The 18,701-nt window shown below is 56.2% G+C and overlaps 7 protein-coding genes across 7 annotated transcripts in view; 4 read left to right on the plus strand and 3 right to left on the minus strand.

Annotated features, from left to right (window-relative positions):
• Positions 1–81, plus strand: part of BKCO1_3100055 (uncharacterized protein) — a gene marked incomplete at both ends in the record, with an annotated part of 1,215 nt that extends 1,134 nt beyond the window's left edge. The window contains one exon of the mRNA XM_020274331.1: positions 1–81. This exon is cut by the window's left edge and continues 1,075 nt beyond it. Within this exon, the coding sequence (XP_020129623.1) occupies positions 1–81 (81 nt within the window).
• A 2,324-nt stretch (positions 82–2,405) lies between these two features.
• On the plus strand, positions 2,406–2,957 carry BKCO1_3100056 (cfem domain-containing protein; the record flags this gene model as incomplete). Its single annotated transcript, XM_020274332.1, has 2 exons — positions 2,406–2,628; positions 2,692–2,957. 2 exons carry the CDS (start codon positions 2,406–2,408, stop codon positions 2,955–2,957), a joined length of 489 nt encoding a protein of 162 aa, XP_020129624.1.
• A 2,342-nt stretch (positions 2,958–5,299) lies between these two features.
• On the minus strand, positions 5,300–5,751 carry BKCO1_3100057 (uncharacterized protein; the record flags this gene model as incomplete). Its single annotated transcript, XM_020274333.1, has 2 exons — positions 5,300–5,312; positions 5,360–5,751. The coding sequence occupies 2 exons, from the start codon at positions 5,749–5,751 to the stop codon at positions 5,300–5,302; spliced, it is 405 nt and encodes a 134-aa protein (XP_020129625.1).
• A 367-nt stretch (positions 5,752–6,118) lies between these two features.
• BKCO1_3100058 (acid phosphatase) lies at positions 6,119–7,100 on the minus strand (the record flags this gene model as incomplete). Its single annotated transcript, XM_020274334.1, has 2 exons — positions 6,119–6,846; positions 6,917–7,100. The coding sequence occupies 2 exons, from the start codon at positions 7,098–7,100 to the stop codon at positions 6,119–6,121; spliced, it is 912 nt and encodes a 303-aa protein (XP_020129626.1).
• Positions 7,101–8,785: 1,685 nt separating this feature from the next.
• On the minus strand, positions 8,786–10,081 carry BKCO1_3100059 (secreted aspartic proteinase precursor; the record flags this gene model as incomplete). The annotated part of the gene is made up of 2 exons (XM_020274335.1): positions 8,786–9,279; positions 9,337–10,081. The coding sequence occupies 2 exons, from the start codon at positions 10,079–10,081 to the stop codon at positions 8,786–8,788; spliced, it is 1,239 nt and encodes a 412-aa protein (XP_020129627.1).
• A 3,767-nt stretch (positions 10,082–13,848) lies between these two features.
• Positions 13,849–14,911, plus strand: BKCO1_3100060 (transcriptional family amidohydrolase family protein; the record flags this gene model as incomplete). Its single annotated transcript, XM_020274337.1, has 2 exons — positions 13,849–14,416; positions 14,472–14,911. The coding sequence occupies 2 exons, from the start codon at positions 13,849–13,851 to the stop codon at positions 14,909–14,911; spliced, it is 1,008 nt and encodes a 335-aa protein (XP_020129572.1).
• Positions 14,912–15,439: 528 nt separating this feature from the next.
• BKCO1_3100061 (heterokaryon incompatibility protein) lies at positions 15,440–17,718 on the plus strand (the record flags this gene model as incomplete). The annotated part of the gene is made up of 2 exons (XM_020274338.1): positions 15,440–16,043; positions 16,103–17,718. 2 exons carry the CDS (start codon positions 15,440–15,442, stop codon positions 17,716–17,718), a joined length of 2,220 nt encoding a protein of 739 aa, XP_020129571.1.
• Between the last annotated feature and the right edge of the window lie 983 nt (positions 17,719–18,701).

An 18,701-nucleotide genomic window follows, 5' to 3' on the forward strand; every position in this document is an offset into this window, starting at 1 on the left:
GGGGAGGGGAGGGGAGGGGAGGGGATGGGAAGGGAAGTGGATAGGGCGGGCTTTGGAACGGGAGGGGGGGAAGGTGTCTGAGCTTGTAAGCGTATAGGGGAACTGGGGCATGTTTGAGCTGGTGGCGCTTTCAAGGCACGTTCTGGTAACGTGAAGGATGGAGTTGATGTCTTGCGATGTCGTTTTTGGTTATCTGGTATTCAGGGCGTCTGTGACGTAGTTTGAGGATTGAGAGTTTCCCTTTGGTTCATTGTAATGCCGTTTTCTACAACTCTCAGCTGCTCTCGGTTGGATTCCTGCAACTAACCTCTAATGCTAGTATCGTGGTGGCCTGCCCGCAGAGCCATCATGCCATTTGGCTTGTCCCTTGCCTCTGCCAAATGGAACGCCCATCGCTCTTTCTGTTCGACAGCCAGCTCTCCGAACTGCTTGCTTCTGTGGTCCAACCCCCCGTCAAAGGGTTTGTTATATATGCTCTATCAGCTGCCGAATCTACTCGCCATGATTGGGTACTTCCGGTGCGGACTTGGTCCGCCTCGGCGTCATCCATTGTCTTGCAGGTATCCTCGATGTATACTTTTCAAGAGCACCGGATTCGCTCGTAGGAAGTCGGGCTCATGTTGCCAAGCGCGTCCTTGATTCATCAAATGCGAATGACATGGCGCTCGAAGGCATAGAAGCTAGGGCGAACGGCAGGGATCTCGGTGGAAATGGCGTTGATCAAGGATTCTTGCACAAAAGTCGCCCAGAGCGAGGACACATGGTGCGACGTTAGCGAGAGAAGGCGCAGGTGAGGTGCGCGAGGGGCAGCGGGACAGCGCTAAGAGGGGCGGGACAATGAGTGGGAGGTGGCGGAGACGGCGGAGACGGCGGAGTTGAGCGAAGAGTGCGGAGCCGACTCTGTGATTAGGTCAGCCTCCTGTGACTGGTCCATGACGCGAGGCGAACTCGCTGGGCAGTAGGGCCACCACAGTGCAACAACTGCAGCCATGGCAGAGGCACTGTCCTCTCGAAGCTGCCCTAGAGGCGCGTAGGCCAATGGCTTGTGTTCCTAGCACCGGAAGTCGTTGGTCTCGCTATCTCCGGGATGGCCGTCTATAAGGCCCGTCAGCCCTCCGTCCGCGCATCGTCCGCATCGTCTGCACCGTCTCCAAACGTCGTCTGGACAGTCGCGGGCTTCTGGAAGGCAGCCCGAGGGCCGAAAGAAGCCTAGCGCCGATGCGATGGCCGAATCTCACTCGCTTGCATGCGCGAGCAAGCTATCAACCGCCACTTAGGACCCGCCGCTGACATCGCACGAGATCCAGTCTCCATCTCAGACAAACTCACCTATCACGTCCCGCAGAGTCAGCGGCGGAGCAGCCACGCGGGAAATTCGCCGGTCAACCCTCGGAATCCACCTGCAACCATCTTCTGTCGCCGAAATTTGCAGGATACCGCCCACGGAGTTACGCGCACCAGCATCGGAAGCAGGTCCTTGGGACGGGAATCATCAACCGGAGCCTGCGACCTCATGGCGGTGGGATTCTTGGCCGTGGCCCTGTGGGTGCCTTACCGCCCGGGACCCATGGTGGTCCATCGCCCTGGACGGCCCCCCCTCGAAATCCCGGAAACTTTTGCCGCCGTCTCTCCTATTCCGGAACTGCCACCACGACGTACTGTGTAGAGACGGCCAGTTCTGGCCTCTGCATCGCCGGCTGCCAAAGCTACCGCCGTGGCTCGCTGGCGTGCTTTCGCTTGGCTCTGCACTCCGGATTCCCCGTCGGCATCCCGCCCTCGGCGGCAAATGGACTGCGTCGGCCCGAGAGGAGATCTTAACCGCAAGAATCCATCATGTATAAAGATGCCCCGTTTTCCATCTATTCGGGTTAGACGGCATGTGGGCAAGACTCAGTCCAAATTGCACCGTTACTCTTGTCCCTCTTAAGCTTCCATGTCGACTCAGTCTGGCGTCGATCCGACCCGCAACGGTCCGTGTAGAAACGGCCGACGCCCCCCGGACCCTATCATCTCAGCTCCGAGAGAATTATCCAGCGTTTGCCCGCCAGCCTGCCCTACGCCGACGGCCTCAGATCAGCAAACGTCGCTCCAAAACCGGCTCAACCGTGGCCTCCCTGAAGCCCCCGCGCTGCCTCTGCCTTTATCTCGCGGCATCGGTAACCCTCATTTCTGCCTTCGCACGGGGGCCGCGGCCCGTTGGACTACCCCCCTCGTACGCGAATATTGACAAGCAAAGGCCACGGCCACGGCCTTGAGCCCTCCCTGCTCGCAAAAACTGCAGATAAATACGCTCTGGTCTCGCCGTGTTTTGTCTCGGCATCGAGCTTCTCGCAGTCCTTCGTTTGAACCCACCAACCAGTCCACTCATTTTCAACCACGACAAATCCAACCCGTCCAAAATCACAATGAAGTTCTCCACCGCTGTCGTTCTCGCCGCCTCGGCCTCCATGGCCGCCGCCTACACCCAGGCCGACATCCCCAAGTGCGCCATCCCCTGCATCCAGGCCGGTGCGCCCAAGGTCGGCTGCGAGGTCAAGGACGCCGCCTGCCAGTGCAAGAAGCAGGACGACCTTGCCGCCGAAGTCATCGGTTGCATCTCCGAGAAGTGCACGGCCGAGGAAGCCATGGGTACGTGCTGCTGCTTGCCCCTCTCCCTTCCCAGACCAACGAGCTGACAATGCACTCCAACAGAATCCTCCAAGGTCTCGGCCAGCATCTGCGAGGACCTGAACAGCGGCAAGACGTCCAACACCGGTGTCGTCGCCTCGTCCTCGGGCAGCAGCAACTCGTCGTCCAACGCCGTCTCCACCCCGAGCTCCGACTCCGGCTCCGCCTCCACCCCCAGCTCCACCCCCAGCGCCACCCCGTCCTCGACCAACGCCGCCGGCGTCCTGCAGGCGGGTGGTTTCGCCGCCGGCCTGTCTGCCGCCATGGGCGCCGTCATGCTCGCCCTCTAAACTGCGCGTCCATTGTTCGTTGAAGAAGAAGGGAAATCTTTGAAACGCTGGGATATGGTGCAAAAACACGAGCAGAGAGAGGCACGACGATCGAGATGCCACGACGGTTAGAAGAGTATTACCTATACAGCAGGAGACTTTAGTTCGCCAAGTGAACCGATAATGGATTAATTGTAATTGTTTTGCGCTGCCGAAAGCGCGGCAACAAGCCAAATTCTGTTCCAATGCCTTCTTTGCTCGTGAGCCCATGTCCAGGACGTACATGTCTTCTCCAGTGCTGGAGCGATGTTCCTCCCAAACTGCAACAGGCAGCCGGCGGCTACAGAATCTTTGCACTACCACCACCGCCACCGACCACGGAGCCAGTGATCCATCCAGCCTTCTCACTCACCAAGAGCCCGAACAAGATTCGCCGCATCCTCGGCCGTCCCCAACCTGCCCACCGACGTGCTTCCAATCATGTGGTCCGTGACAGCCTTCGCCTGCTCGGGCGACAGGCCTTTACAGAAGGCCTCGGTGTCGGTATAAGCTCCCACCAGCAGCGCGTTGACGGTCGTCCCTGCCATGGCCGCCTTGGTCGCCGCGAAAACCCCAAATGAACTGCATTGCACAACGATCGTTGGGGAGGGGGGGGGTCAATAATAGTGGACATGGCTTTTTTTTTTTTTTTTTTTGCAACACGACGACTTTCACAGCCAAGAAATGAATGACGGACTCACTCACTCGTGCGGCAAGGGCCTTCTCTCGTCAGCTGATCCGCCGAGACGTTGACGATATATGCGCGACCCCGGCCGGAAGACGGCAGACGCCCTCTCTCTCTGAACAGCAAGCAGGTCGACGGACAGGACAGGACCAGCGTCTGCGCGTTTGCCGAGCAAGGCTCCGCCCGCTGCACGTAGGTAGTCGGCGTCGAGCTCGGCCGATCGGCCGCAGCTCGTCGTCGTAGTTACGCGGCGTTGTTGACGAGCGAGCTACACGTCCAGCTTGCCGCCGTCGTCATTAAACTCGCGCTGCACGGCGGCGAGCAGGGGCGTTGTGGCGTGTCGGGCGACAAGAGGTTGGTTGGCCGGGACGCCGACGATTTTCGGGGCTGGATGGACGCCCGCTTTAAGGTACTATGCGGCGTTGGTTGCGTTGCTGATGTTTTCGATGTGGTGGAGGGAGGTTGGCGAGGAGCAGGTTCCGATGATTGAGGCGCCGCGGCTGGCTAGGTGGAGGGTGATGGCGTGGCCTGTGCCCCAGGATGCACCGTTGTTGGGGGGAGGTGTGCTTCGAGTCAGCTGCTGCTGTTTCCATCCTGGCAAATCGTCACCTTGAGTGCGTACGTCACGATGGCGGTTTTGCCGGCGAGGTCCTGGTGGATGACCTGCAGCTGAGCTCCGTTTTCCGGCTTTGCAGCGGACATGATTTGGCAATGAGATGGGATGGAAGTGGATGTGCGTTGCATTCATGCTTGACCCGTCTTTCTGGGTCTGCCTTTTGAACCCCCTCGAGCAGCGTTCAATGGCAAGAATGGTGATGCAATCAGACATCTGAGACAAGCACCGGGCAGGCATGGCCGTCTCGGATTCCGAGTTTCCGACTCCTCCGAGTAATCCAATCACATTCCTCACTCACTCGGCCAATGGCACCGCTCGGTCCCGAGATATCGCTGTTTCCGAGAATTTCAATTAAGCACATTCCTGCAAGCCTCGAGATAACTGTATAGGGCTGGCGGTGAATGACCGGACTTGAAAGCTACTACATCGAGTTGGATATAACTTTTGATCCTCACTCCAAATATCGCCAACGGTGATGGGACGTTGTTTGAGAAGACCATCAAAAAATGCTGAAACCGCGTGCACGTTTACAGAATCAAGAAGCCATTCACCAACACTGCCACCGTCCTCGTTATGCACGTCTCAACCTCGAATTTCTCACCATCCGCTTTACCCTGCTTCACCAGTGCGGGTGGAACTACCATCTCCACCGCCCTTTGCCCGTGCATGGTAGCTTCGTTGTCCTCCTTGTCGTCCGCCCGATCGCTTTCCATGTACGTAGCATTGTACGGCAGAATGCCGCCCGGCACTGAAGTTTCCGCCCTCATCATTTGCGGGAAACGAACTGCTCAAGAGGTCCACTGTTGGCTGAGCACCTGAGAGAACTTCATGACTTCCTCGAAGATTGTGATGAGGCCATTTTCGGCCTCGTCCGCTTCCCTTGACTGTTCTCAAGGCCCTATGACCAACAGCACGCCTCTGCACTTATTCCGCACCAGAGTTGAGGCCCAGTCGGGGACTTCGCCGTTTCTGTTGGCCTGAGAGAAGAGCACGAGTGTGAAAGCTCTCCAATCGCTCATTTTCTCAGGTTTCATCACTTAAAGAAGGTCAGTACATGACTGCATCTGGCGCAGTCGGACTCACCCTCTGATAATATCCTCCCACGTTCTAATGGTTTCCGACGACAGCATGTCCCCAAAGCAATTCAAGGCCTTGGATCCGGGATGCGTTTCCCTTTGGAAAGTACGGAAAACTGCATCGCACATGGCGTATGCCGCCCAGCCTCTCACAAAGAGCTTGCGGTGCTTCTTCTCTTGGAACGCGTTGTGCAGCGAATCAAGGGTGCCGGTGGCGCCGAGGATCATGGCCTTCCTGTAGAGGGGGCGATGCTCTTCCCGCAACGCAGCGGGAGCGACGGGTCCTACACATGCAAACGCGCCCGACCATGCCGTGATGGATGATGTGAGTGCGCCGAATTTCGACCTGACGACGTCGTCTGGCAGCTGTTCTCCAAAGAAGAGATCCTTCTTGCTCATGGGCAAATGAAGCTTGTATGCTCCCAGTTGCATCTGCTCGTTTGCTTCACTGAGGGGAGAAAGCTCCTGAACCAGCTCGGTTGCTTCAGGATGGGGCAGAGATCAAGCATTTCTTCTTCAGAAATGTCCTCGTTGGCCTTTTCTCCACCGGAGCGGAGAGCTTCCCCGAGCAGCTGCTCATATGCGATGACGAAGTGCCGCCCACCCGGCGTGGAAACAGCAAGTTGATGCTACCGGTAAACACACAGCACGCGAAATCAAACTCGAACAGCACAAATCAAAGAGGGTTGGCAAAACGTGTGAACATGATCAATCAAAATCCAATCATACAGAAAAATTTTCAAACACTAGGGGGGGTATCCATCCATCATGCGGGCAAGCAGCTCAACAGGCCCTGCAGCTTGTTCAGCACCACGGCCTGCACATCGGCCGTGGCCGTCGTCTTGTCCTTTGCGTTGCCGACGCTCACGCTGACCCAGCAGCCGTCCGTCTTGACGACCGACCTCTCAGTAGGCAAGCTCTCGTTGCCGCACGTCTCGACGTCGCCGGTGGACAGCACCGGGGTGTCCAAGTTGATCCTGCTGAGCACGAACGAAAACTTGGCGGCGTCGTTGCACGTGGCGGCGTCGACCTCGCCGAAGTTGACGTTGAGGAAGGTGTCGGCGGGCAGGTAGGGGGCGCCCGAGTCGATGATGGCCGTCGTCAGGTTGAGGGCGAGGTCGGCGTAGACCTGGGCGGACAGCGGGGGCGGGGAGGTGGTCCAGGCGGTGCGGTCGCTGGTGAGGCCCGAGAAGGCGAGGGCGGGGATGCCCTGCTCGACGGCGTAGACGGCGGAGCCGACGGTGCCCGAGAAGGGGACTTGGATGTCGAGGTTGGAGCCGACGTTGGGGCCCGTCACGGCGAGCTCGGGCGGCTGGTTGTCGAAGAACTGCGGGGCGAAGTCGGAGATGCCGTAGCGGATGGCGGTGACGGGGTACGAGTTGACCCAGTTGAGGCGCGCGTCGGTCGCGTTGTGGCCGGACGGCCCGCTGCCGGCGGCGCAGCTGTCGTACTCGCAGGCGTCGGCGCGGTCTTCGGGGTCGCTGTCGAGGGAGCCTGTTGGGGCGCGTGTCAGTGGGAGGTGTTTTTTTTGTGTTTTTTTTTTTAAAGAAAGAAAAGAACTCACCCCTTCCGGATTGGTTGTCGGCCGGGCAGGACAGAACGACGTTGTGGCCGGCGGCGTTCAGGGCGTCGTTGACCAGGCGCACGTTCATTTCGGCCCAGCCATCGTCGTTGCCCTGGATGATGCGGATGCCGTTTGCGGCAAGCGGGAGAGCGGCGGCGGCAGCGGCGGCAACGGCGAAACGCATGATGGCAACAATTGGAGGCGAGAAAGCCGAATGAGAGTGGGATAGGCAAAAAGACAGCGGGGAGCAGCGGGTGGATATATTTGTAGTGCCCGGCGACGAGGAGAGGTGTGGAGCGAAGGCTGGCTACACCGGCTCCACGTGCAAATGCGTACCTGATGGCCATGAAGTCGGTTGGGGTCGGCAGCGAATCAGCAGGCGAGACGGACGGAGCTTCATTTCTCGCGGGCAGGATCGGCGGTTAGACGAGATGGATGGGGGAAAAGGAGGCTCGGGAGCTAGACACCATCGGGCAGGAGCCGGCCAGTTTCACGCTGCCACCCCGCGACCCTTGGCTGTCTTGGACGAAACATCGTCGCCTGCCCGCTCTCGCCACGCCCGTGTGTGGTGCTCGCTACGCCCATTGGCCGGCACCGCCACGCCTCATTACTGGACCCGCGGCGCAGCGAAACGGAGCCGAAACCGGCCAAGAACGGAAGCCACCAGGAGTGGGCTCGCTTCCACACCTCCATGCATTGCAGTTGCACGCGCATGACTTTGGGGCCGGAGAAGCCGTCAATGTTTTCCACTGCTTTTCGCACGTGTGGCACGCCTCGATTTGACGTCTGTGGCCCGACAGCGGGCGGCCATGTACCTGCCTATCGTCGGCAGCCAAGAGGATCAGCATCTGCGCTCGCGATACCCGCCTTCACAATATTGAATCGTGCGCGCACATCAACAGCCGAGGAGTCAAGACAGCACACAACCATCGAGAACAACCCGTGTAACGTGGCATGCAAGGTTCGAAACAACACACCTTTAAATTGACGACTGTCCAAGTCAGCACAACAGCACTGCCGAGTCTCACTCTGGAACTGTCTGTGCTGTGCACTTCGTGAATTCATGCAACCCCTCTACGACAGCCTGCAACTACGCTCCGCATCTCCTAAGATACATTTCAACACACGTGCACCACGGCAAAGCCGCGTGCACCACCGAAAACCTTGTTCCGACTGCGGCGCGCCAAGGGCTACTAAATCATGGTCGGCCTGGTAGTGCTACCTTGTTGTTTTGGCTCTGACTCGGGGTCGCCAGACCATGATTCCCGAGCTGGATGACGACTCTGCGACTGACCGACACGTGTGCCGCACAAGACGACGCATCTACACCACGCTTCATCCATTCACTTGATCACATGAGAAAAACCGCACCTTGGTTGGCATATATACTGCCTTCCCAACTACAGCAATTCAACATGTCCAGGAAACACCTTACCAAACTCACTCAACAGCTCAACCTAAGCAAGCAACATGGATTTCTGGGGCTGCTGTCGGTGTGCCTGCACCAACGATCCAAGCTTTTTGTATTGTTGGAGGTGCCATCACTGCCGTTGCCTTAATTGCTACTGGTACGACCCCTGGGGTTAGCATGTAGAGATGCCTTTCCAAAGGAGCCCAGAGTGGCTATCATGAATGAACCCTTCTTACACTTCCAATCACAGGAACGGACCAACCATTCATTGACCTGATCACTCACTGTACGAGGACATTTGGACTGATTCTGCATCTCCGCAAGTCGTGAATTCTTCTCTACATGACCAAAGACAAATCTCCCTCTTAGCTTCCAGGCACTTCTACTATCCTCTCTCTCTTTCTTCTCTCCTTCATTCCAAAAACCCCCCGTTCTCAATATCAACCATGCCCGACAATCTACAAAGTCTTGGACGCCCACCCAATCTGGTTGGTGCCAGCATTGAACACCACAAACGCCGCCTTGAGCGCAATGTCGCCAAAGATGGTGAAGCCGATGTCGCTGTTGGACTGAATGCCGCCATAGCACGACGACGAGCTGACGGGGGCGTAGTTGATGTACGAGCCCGGGATGACGATGCGGGCGGAGCCGACGCCGAAGGTGAAGCTGGGCAGCGTGGCGGAGCAGGGAAACACGTAGCCGGCCTGGCTGGACGAGTACGACGAGCCGCTGACCTGCGCGTAGTAGGCGCTGACGACGCTGTCGGGCAGCAGCAGCAGCGTGGTGCCCGTGTCGGCGATGCCGTTGATCGACGTCGACTTGAACGTCGAGGACCCGACCGCGTAGCCCGACGACGTCCACTGCCACCACCCGTTGGCCGAGGAGATGGACGCGTACGTGATGGAGCCCGTGTACGAGGTCGTGTCGATGTAGCCGAACTTGTAGGAGCCGGCTGTTGTTGTTGTGTTAGCAAGGTGCTTTTAACGGCATGTATATGATATATGCTTACCCTTGTTGTGCTTGAGATCGGCGGTGAAGAGCGGCGAGGTCAGCGAGCTCTTGGCGTTGTCGAAAAAGGTCTTCTGCTGGGTGGGCGAGACGGTGTTGAGGCTGCTGAAGGCGAGGCCGAGCAGGCCGTCGTTGTCCGTGTCGGCGGTGAACTCGGACGACACGGCCTTGGCCGCCTCGACGGCCTGGCTGGTGACGCTGAGGCCGCCGACGGTGACCTTGTCCTTCCACACGTCGCCGCTCGACGAGCTGCCGTCGCCGTACGAGATCTTCCACGTGGCGCCCGACAGCTTGCTCGCCGTGCTGCTCTTGCTCGGGTCGTACTTGGCCTGCCCGTTGACCTCGTTGCTGGGCGTCTCGCTGCTGAAGACCCACAGGTCCGACGAGCCCGTGTCGAAGTCGAGGTTGAGCACCTGCGCCGGCGTGCCGATGGACACGGGCGTGAGGTACTCCGAGTCGTACTCGGTCGGCGTGGTGACGACGTTGCCCGTCGCCCGCTTGGACACGGCGTCGGTCGAGTTGGTGAGGGCCGACTCGAGCTCGGCGCTGATGGGGATGCCGTACTTGACGTACGCCTTGGCCAGCGCGCGGGGGCCGCTCCTGACGTGCTTGGTGTTGCGGACCTGGACCATGGACGCGGTGCCCGTGCCGTCCGAGGTGGGGACGCCGATGCGCGGGGGGATGGCCGTGGCAGTGCTGGCCGTCGCGAGGAGCGCGGCCAGGGCGAGGTGGGAAAAGCTGGGCATGGTGAGGGATGGGATGGAGGACGGGTCAGATCAGACAAGGCCGAGAGAGCGGAGCGATGGTGGGTGCTGCTGGAGAGAGAAGCTGGGTGGTGGTGTCGGACAGTGGGATTTATATCTGTTTCTCGGCGCCGAGCAGGTGCCAGCTTAGCAGTGCTTGATAGTCCGAAGTTGCAAGCTTAAGCAAAGGCTTAAACCAAGCGAAGGCCAGAAGGGGAAGGTCTGAGCGTGTCCAGTGACAGCATCTGCAGCCTCGATGGCATCACTAGCCAATGCTAACAGATCCTCGGAAGGGGGTGGCGACCACCTTCCTTGAGCATCATCATGGCCGACTGCTTGACTTGAGAATGACCAGATAACGGCCGTCGGCCGCAGTAGTCTCGTATTGGCCGTCCAAGCGTCTCTCTCCACGGCTGAATGGGAGATTGACAGAGGGGATTCCCTGCTGCCGTGCAACATGGCCCAGCACAGGGAGATAACGGCGATGATGGTAAGTAGGTAGTCTGCGACACGACTCATCCTCCCCGATCCTTCGCGTGCGAGGACACAGGCTGCGGGCGGCGGTTGGCGCCGCTTTTCAGGCGCGAGGAAAGGCCAGTGCCTGCCTAATGCAGATAAGCTTAAGTGCGCTGGGCAAGCCTTAGCCAACATGCCTGTTGTTCCTGCAGCATTAGGCGACGATGGAAATACGACCAATGGTCGTATTACCGCCGTCAATGCGGAGGCGTGGGTGGCGGCAGGGTCTAGCCAGTGTGGATGGTCCGCTTCTCACGCACGAAGCGGGCCGAGGGACGGCGCTGGAGGCATCCAAAGACAAGCCGGAGTCAGCCTTATGTCTATTCTTGCTGCCCACAGAATTTCTCGGAGAAATTCATGCATGGCGATCAAGCTGGGCAAAAGCTTGACGATAGCGGCGAAGACTCCATCGAAGCAGAGGCCGGAGGGCCAGAGGCAGCAGAGGTTCGGAGTCGAGGCGATAAGATGGGGGACTCGGGGTGGTCCGAAAGCTTGGCGAGAGCGGGGGCGCTAGGCCCGGGGCGGAAGGTGGAATTCCCATGGCGACGGTCTAGGCATCGTCTAGGCATCTGCTCCGACCCGGGCGCTTGGAGCACACCACTCCAGCTTCCAATCATGCTCCTCTACCAATCAACCACCCACGCTAACTGCCCACCCCGACCCCGGAAAAAGCAGGCGGCGCAGCTTCATAGACGGTGGAGATATGGGCTAGCCAATCCCTTGACCAACCCGTGTGTCCGCCCGATCTTTCGGCTCTCCACGAGTAGTAGTGACGGGAAGCACGGTGACACGGCCAGGCCGGCGCATGACATCCGAAATACCGACGTCCCAGACAGTTGCGAAACACTTTTGTTCTTTTGCGTCATCCGTCACTGATCACCGCATCATCGACTACTTTCCATCGAAGTAATTCTCAGTTTTCCCACGCCGGGAACTTTTAGCGCGCGTGCACTCATGGCCGAATGTTCCCAAATGCGTTAGTGCCACCTTCCCGAATGAACTTCACCATCATCATCCTCATTGTTATTTAGGCGTATGACTGTGTCTCAGAGAGAAGAGAGCCATCGCCATGGTACACACATGATCCACTACTTGCGGCCCAGCTGCGGTCCCAGCTGCGGTCCCACCTGTGGGCCTTCCCCGGCGACAGACTGGGTGCTGTCCAGATGACTAACATGTCCAGCTGCTTCATCCTTCATTGACTTGACGAAAGCCCAGGATCATCAACCAGCAGCCCGTGACGCCAAACACAGACACACAAGACCTTGGCGTGCGCTACACCTGGAAGAATCATTGTGTCGACATGATTGAATTAGAAAACACCGCTTGTGTATACGACACAGACGTGTATCTTCTCGAGGATACACAGTGGCTATTATTGCATCGCACAGAGCTGTCCGAGCCTTTTCCAGTTTTTGTGTGTTGCATGTCGGTCTACGCATATATACTGTCCTGTGCATTTTGGCATTCGAGGGCACATCTGTTCGTTAACAAGGGCGCCAGCACCACGACAGGAAGTTCATCATCTGGAGGAGAGGAAGGACCGAGTTGTACTTGGGAACATGACTACATACTATCGTCATCGCCCCCCTGCATTCCACCCCGCAGCCTTGGCGCATTTCGCATCTCAAATAATCTCAAGCCTGCCATATATTCGGTACGCGATCATCTACGAGTACCCATGTTGACTTGAGTCTTTCGCGCCTACTACGCAGGCCCGTCGATCACTGCTTGGCGAGCCAGATGGAATGACGACAATGCTGTCATCGTCATCATCATCATCATCATCAGAATTGAAGATTCTCAACTTTGTTACCGTTCGAGTTCTCCATATATCAGCTCCCCATCCATGACCCCGTAAATCAGGCATTCTCCGACAAACTCGTAGTGATCCCCCTTTTTTACGAATAGCCATTGGTGTTTTCGCACCGAAAAAGATGCACATGTCATCGCCCGCACAAGCGTACAGTGGCGCGAATCCAATGTATCCACCTTCTGATACAAAGGTTTTTCGGACGAACTCGTGACCATCGGTATATGCCGTTGACTTCTCAAGAAAAGAAATGGCGTACTCGCTCGGATATGACGAGTCATCTACGTATCATGCGAGCCCTTTGGCTTCTTTTTTGATACGACAGGGGTATCTGGGTACCTTTTCCTTTTGCAAGCCGTCATAAGTTCCCTGATCGCTGGGCGATGCCAGCAATCCGCAGTTCCCCAAAGCGCACACCACGTGCACGGAGCGTGGGTACCTCGCCATGTCCGTCATGGACCAACTTGATAAATGTTGCAACGGCAGACCCTCTAGAAGCGCAGAAAGCCCCTCTTTGGTTGTGATCGTACGGTCTTTTGGTGAGCATGCCTGGTAACCGGCAGCAGGTTCCTCAGCAATGGTCGAAGCAGCTCTGGACATTATAATTGCGCTTATTGCTATACGAAGCAGACATTGTGCTGCTCTTCTTTAAACATGAGCCTACGCGTGCCATGTAAATGAGGGGCTTAATGATATTCATCTTTAAGAGACAGCTCCGGGTCATTGCGGCGTGCGGAGGTTCTAATTGGCTCACTCCAACCCATCGCTTCAGATAAGTATATTGATCCCCATAAACTCGCGTGTTATCCGATAAGCTCCGTGAAATAGTAGGTCATAACTTGTATGTGACGAATTGGCTCAAGACCATGATGTTTGTGCCTACATGTCATAATATATGCCATGAAACAACCATGGAAAGTCCCAACAGGGCCCCGCACCTCAATCCGAGCCTCCCCCGGTTTTGGTCGAGCACTGTCTGCAAAGACACATCCACTCGATTACCATTCTCTCGACGGAAGATGCACTGTAAAATGCCTTCAACTCGAAGCTGCAGCATATGCTTTTGTGAAGGTTGATCGAGAGGATGCTTTAAGCCGATTGATACCGACATACTCGAGATATCCCTACGAGCACACACACTGTCGGGGCTAGCATGCATTGCGTTATCTCCACTCAGTCGATCGCTACCTGATTCACACAAAGCGTCGCCTACGTATCGCATAAGGACTATAAACATCCGGGGTAAACAACTATGTCCGGAATGTGTTCCGGACTGCGTGCGGGGTTTGCCTCAGGTGGAGAAACGCCAAGTAGGGACGGACCGATATCCACTATATATAACTAGCCGTGTTGACCTCAACTGTAGTATGTACATTCAATTGAAAATGGCACCAACTACTTCTATAGCTCTTTCGAGCGGCTTCCCGGCAACAAATGGCTCATGTTCCAGGGTCCAAAAGTAGGCAAACCAGGACTCTCGAGAGACATCATTGACTCTTCATGTAGCTCAAATTCCTCGAATGCCAGCAGTAATGTCAACTGGCATATCCCCGTGGAGTCCTGGGATACGCATGTGCATGTTTTCGATCCCCGGTACCCATACTCGCCTGATCGACAATACACGCCAGAGTCGGCGTTATACGACGAACTGCTGGCATTCAATGACAAACTGACGGTAACAAACTCAACTGAAAATATCGTGCTGGTTCAGCCATCGCCTTACGGAACTGACAACTCCCTGATTCTGGACCTCCTCCGCAACCATTCTGCTTCTCAGCAAGACAACCTGCTTCGCGCCATTTCCGTCATTGATCCCGAAAACGTGACGGATGAAGAGCTCCAGGAGATGAACTCGCTCGGCGTCAGAGGCATCCGCATCAATACGCAAGGAGCGGACTCGGAAGAGACAGCAAAGGATCTCCGCAAAAACATCACATCAGCGGTGGAAAGAGTCAGAGCATTCAGCAATTGGAAGTGTCAATTGCTGGTTTCCGGGATCAGCTGGGACTGTGAGCGGCCAGCCGATCATAATCCCGCTTTACCCTGCTAATCAAACATCCCCAGACATCCACGATGTTGTCCGTGATCTCCCCATCCCCGTCATTGCAGATCACCAGGGTGGGATGGGAGGTCTCACGAAGCTTGCGAACGGCAGCACCGACGTGACCGCACAGCCGGGCTTCGCATCCCTTCTGGACCTGGCTAAGCGAGGGAAGGTCTTTGTCAAGATATCTGCGCTGTACCGCTCGTCGAAGCTCACCGAGGGGGGGTATGACGATGTGGAGCAGCTTGTCAAAACCTTCGCTCGGGAAGTGCCGCAGCAGCTTATTTGGGGGTCAGATTGGCCTCACACTGGGTCGAACCGCAGCGAGGCGACAAAGTACGTACCGGAACCTTTTAGGAAAGTGGATGACGAGGCTGTTTTGAAGAATATCAGGAAGTGGGTAGGGCCTGAGCTGTGGCATCAGATGACGGTGGTCACCCCGGGGAAAATCTATATTTAGTATGGCCTGACTCGAGAGTTTTTGTTTTGGCCATTATCAATTTATCCAAGTCTTTTCACTCATCAGGTATACTTTAACATCTCTTAATGAACCATCGCTGGCTCGCTATTCATAAAACGGCCGTGTTGCCCCTCCGCTTCGGCTCGGGCGAGAGACTTCATGAGGGCTCATCTGTATATCCGGTCATGCAACGTCTCATGTGCAGGAACAGACACATGCCATATTAGAATCCTCTGATAGTGGAGTTAGTTGACTTTTCAATAGCTTGCCGTCGCTTGCTTGGGTATACCCGGGTCAACAAGGCAACGTATTTGTTCCACCAACAACGGCCCCCACCCTCTCCCTGTACCTTGCCTTGTCTATAATTGTCAGCTGTGGGCATTAACCGGCATTATCCGATAAGCAAGACGCCCGAGTGGGTCGCAGTGATCCGCACAGCCCTTTAAAGGCAGCGCCCTACTCACAGCATGAGTCCTTCCTCGGGGGTTGGAAGCAACCATAACCACAACAACCGACGCACTTCTTCCGATGGCTTCTGACGCACCTTCCTCACCATACCAGGATTCGATCCTTCAGTCAGATCTGGACATCGTACCAGATGATGATGCAACATCTCCTCTCGATCCCGAAGGTTCTGTCGATGAGGTCACCTTTGAAGAGGATTTCGACATGGATATCGGGGCTCTTGATCTCAATGCTGAAATCATCCAAAAACTGAAAAGTGCCGGCTTGTTCACACAGCACGAAGTCCTCAGCAAGCTTTGCCACTATTGCGCAAACATAACACATGAAGCGATATCCACTCCTGAGAGTTACAAGCACACTCCCAACGTGTGGAAGCTTCTCCAATCCGCGGAAGAATGCGAGCTTTGTGCGCTAGTGGTGGAGCAGATCACCGCGGACGGTGCAATCTTCCTCGACATGGATTTTGAAGGTGGCGAACGCGAAAGGAACCGGGACGAAGAGTTCGAAACTTCCCTCATGTACCTCGGCATCAGCAGAGATGAGCCTCGTCCGGTGAGGGTGGAATTACGCTCGCATGGTATGGCTTTCCAAGTGGACAAGGGCGCCGATGAAGCAGAATGGATGAGATGGCACAGGCTGGTAGAACTAAAAGCCTTTACCGACTCAAGTATGGTTTTCCTCCATTAGTCCCGCAGTACAGAAAGATTTTTCAGCTTACACTGGCAGGTACACATTCGCAGCGTGAGGGGTCTGACCTCCCGCTCAGGCTCGCTCTGACCGAACAGCCGAGTCTCGAGATTCTCTCAGTTCTTATTCGGGAATGGATTGCCAGCTGCCAACAAAGCCACCGTCGGTGCAATTTTCCGTCCCAAGGAGATGCAATTCCACGACTACCGACGCGAGTTCTCGACCTCAGGGATGTGAAATCAAAGGGACGGGTACGAATCTGGCCCACGCAAGGATCACGCGCTCGGTATATTGCTTTGAGCCATTGCTGGGGCGGCAAGCAGCCGGTCAAGACGGAGAAAGGAAATCTAAGCCAGAGGATCGAGGGATTTCCCTATACAGATCTGCCTCCGTTGTTCCGAGACGCAGTCGATACTGCCCTGGCTATCGGTATCGACTATCTGTGGATCGACTCCCTGTGCATCGTCCAGGATGACAAGGAAGACTGGGCATTCGAAGCGGCGAGGATGGCAGACGTCTACATGAATTCGTCCCTCACAATCGCTGCATCCGCGGCGCCCAATAGCTCTGGGCGCCTGCTTGGACCAAGGCAGACGGCACCCAAAGCTGTTCGGATTCCCCAAAGAGCGGCCAGCAGCACCGAGGAGAATTGGTCCATTTACGTGGATGGCCTACAGGAGCGCTTCTTTTCGCGCGACGCGCATGGATCGCCGCTGAACAAGCGTGCCTGGGTGTTACAGGAACGACTGTTGTCACCTCGGACTCTGCATTTCACCGGGACGCAGGTCTACTGGGAATGCTGGCGCGACATCCAGCACGAAAGCCTGCAATACGAAATGGGAGACTACCACAAAAGCCGCGTCTTTCCCGGATCCTTGTCGCCCTGTAAGCTTGGGGCAAAGGATAAGGTGGGCGCTTACCTGGAGCAGTGGTTCAAGGTGCTCGAGATATACACCGGCTGCCAGTTGACGTTTGCGTCGGACAAGCTGATTGCGATCTCGGGAATCGTGGATCGAATCCAATCGGGAGACACCAATCCCTGCTTCAAGGGCATCTTCTACGACAGCGCTCTGCATCAACAGTTGTTGTGGATAGTAGATGACAATTCCCGCTGTGAGTTCCTCCCGGAAACCGGAGCACCAAGCTGGAGCTGGGCAAGCAGAAACGGAAAGATCCATTTTTCCGCCAACATGCCAGGACTCGAGCCACATAACTCCACCCGAGTAGCGTGGCGCGAAAATTCAGAGGACCAGATCCTGGACTTGAGAGCCGATCTCTTCACTCTCGACGCGAGCGTCATTGTCGGGGAGCTGAGAGAAAAGGAACGCGTCGACTCGTACCGAAGAAAACAAGGAGTTGTTGCCCGGAACCTTCTCATGGTGGAAGATGGGGATATCCACTTCCGGTTCATTCATGAAGACAGAAGTGCGATAGCCGAGGATGACGATGCCGATAATGACGACTCCAGAAGCGATGGCTCCGGTTGGGTGCCCAAATTCACCGGTCTTGAGGACGAAAGTGACTTTGAAGACGACGATACCGTTGCAGGGGTTTTATTGGATCGTGAGAAGGGAGGTGAGCTGAACTTTGGCTCCATCTTCTGGGTGTTGGTTGGACACGTGCCGTACGTATTGACCCAGACTCTGATTTGCTAGCGCGATTGCTGACACAAGTCACAAAACTAGCCGCGGAGAGAGAAGTGAGTATCATTGTCTACTCGTGCAAGAAGGTGAAGAGTCAAAGTATGTGCGAGTGGGTGTGGCTCTACTGTTTGACGACAAATGGCTTCATCTGCACCGGAATGATGTTACGATTGTCTAGGCAAGAGATTTAGTTTCTAAGGCCGGTGGTCGGTGGCCGGTGAGGCTGGTGGCTGGTGGCCGGTGAGGCTGGTAGGTGGTGAGGCTGATGGGTGGTGAGGCTGATGGGTGGCGAGGCTGGTGGGTGGTGAGGCTGGTGGGTGGTGAGGCTGGTGGCCGGTGAGGCTAGGTAGGTGGTGAGGCTGATAGGTGGTGAGGCTGGGTGGGTGGTGAGGCTGGTGGGTGGTAAGGCTGGTGGGCGGTGGGCCATATGGCGTAGGCAGACATGGTTGACTTATAAGGGTATCCAGCACTTTTTACTGCCAGAAGATGCCTCTAGTATGTATTCATGTGCTGCGTAGTACCGCTGGACTAGTTGCATTAGTTAGGATCTTGAGACTTAGGACTCTGGAGACGACGGATGTTCGAATCCCACCCTGGTTCCTGATACTTAACTTTTTGCAACCCGTGACTCCAGAACCAACCTCCGGTGATCTCCCGGCCGATGAGCAGGTATTGGTAGATTGTTGGAAGGTCATTTTTGTCGCTGTGGGACATTAAGCGAGTCATCGCTCTGATCATATGCAGTCAACATGTAGCAGTCAGGCGTGGACCCTAACCGAGTCCCATACGCACCGCTTTGCAGAAGAACCAGTCTGGGTCTGAAACTGAATCCAAGCCGCCGTGAGGAGGTTCAGCATCGTGGCCAGCCCAGTCGATCTGACCCCAGGGCAATCTTATATGCTTCACTGTCCATACGCACATGTCGCGGCGAGCCATCAGTGCTCCATCAAATTGGGTCTCCATCACATGCGCTTACATCTCACATTTTGCTTTCG

This window comes from Diplodia corticola (genome assembly GCF_001883845.1).
Source record: "Diplodia corticola strain CBS 112549 chromosome Unknown scaffold31, whole genome shotgun sequence".
NCBI lineage: Eukaryota > Fungi > Ascomycota > Dothideomycetes > Botryosphaeriales > Botryosphaeriaceae > Diplodia > Diplodia corticola.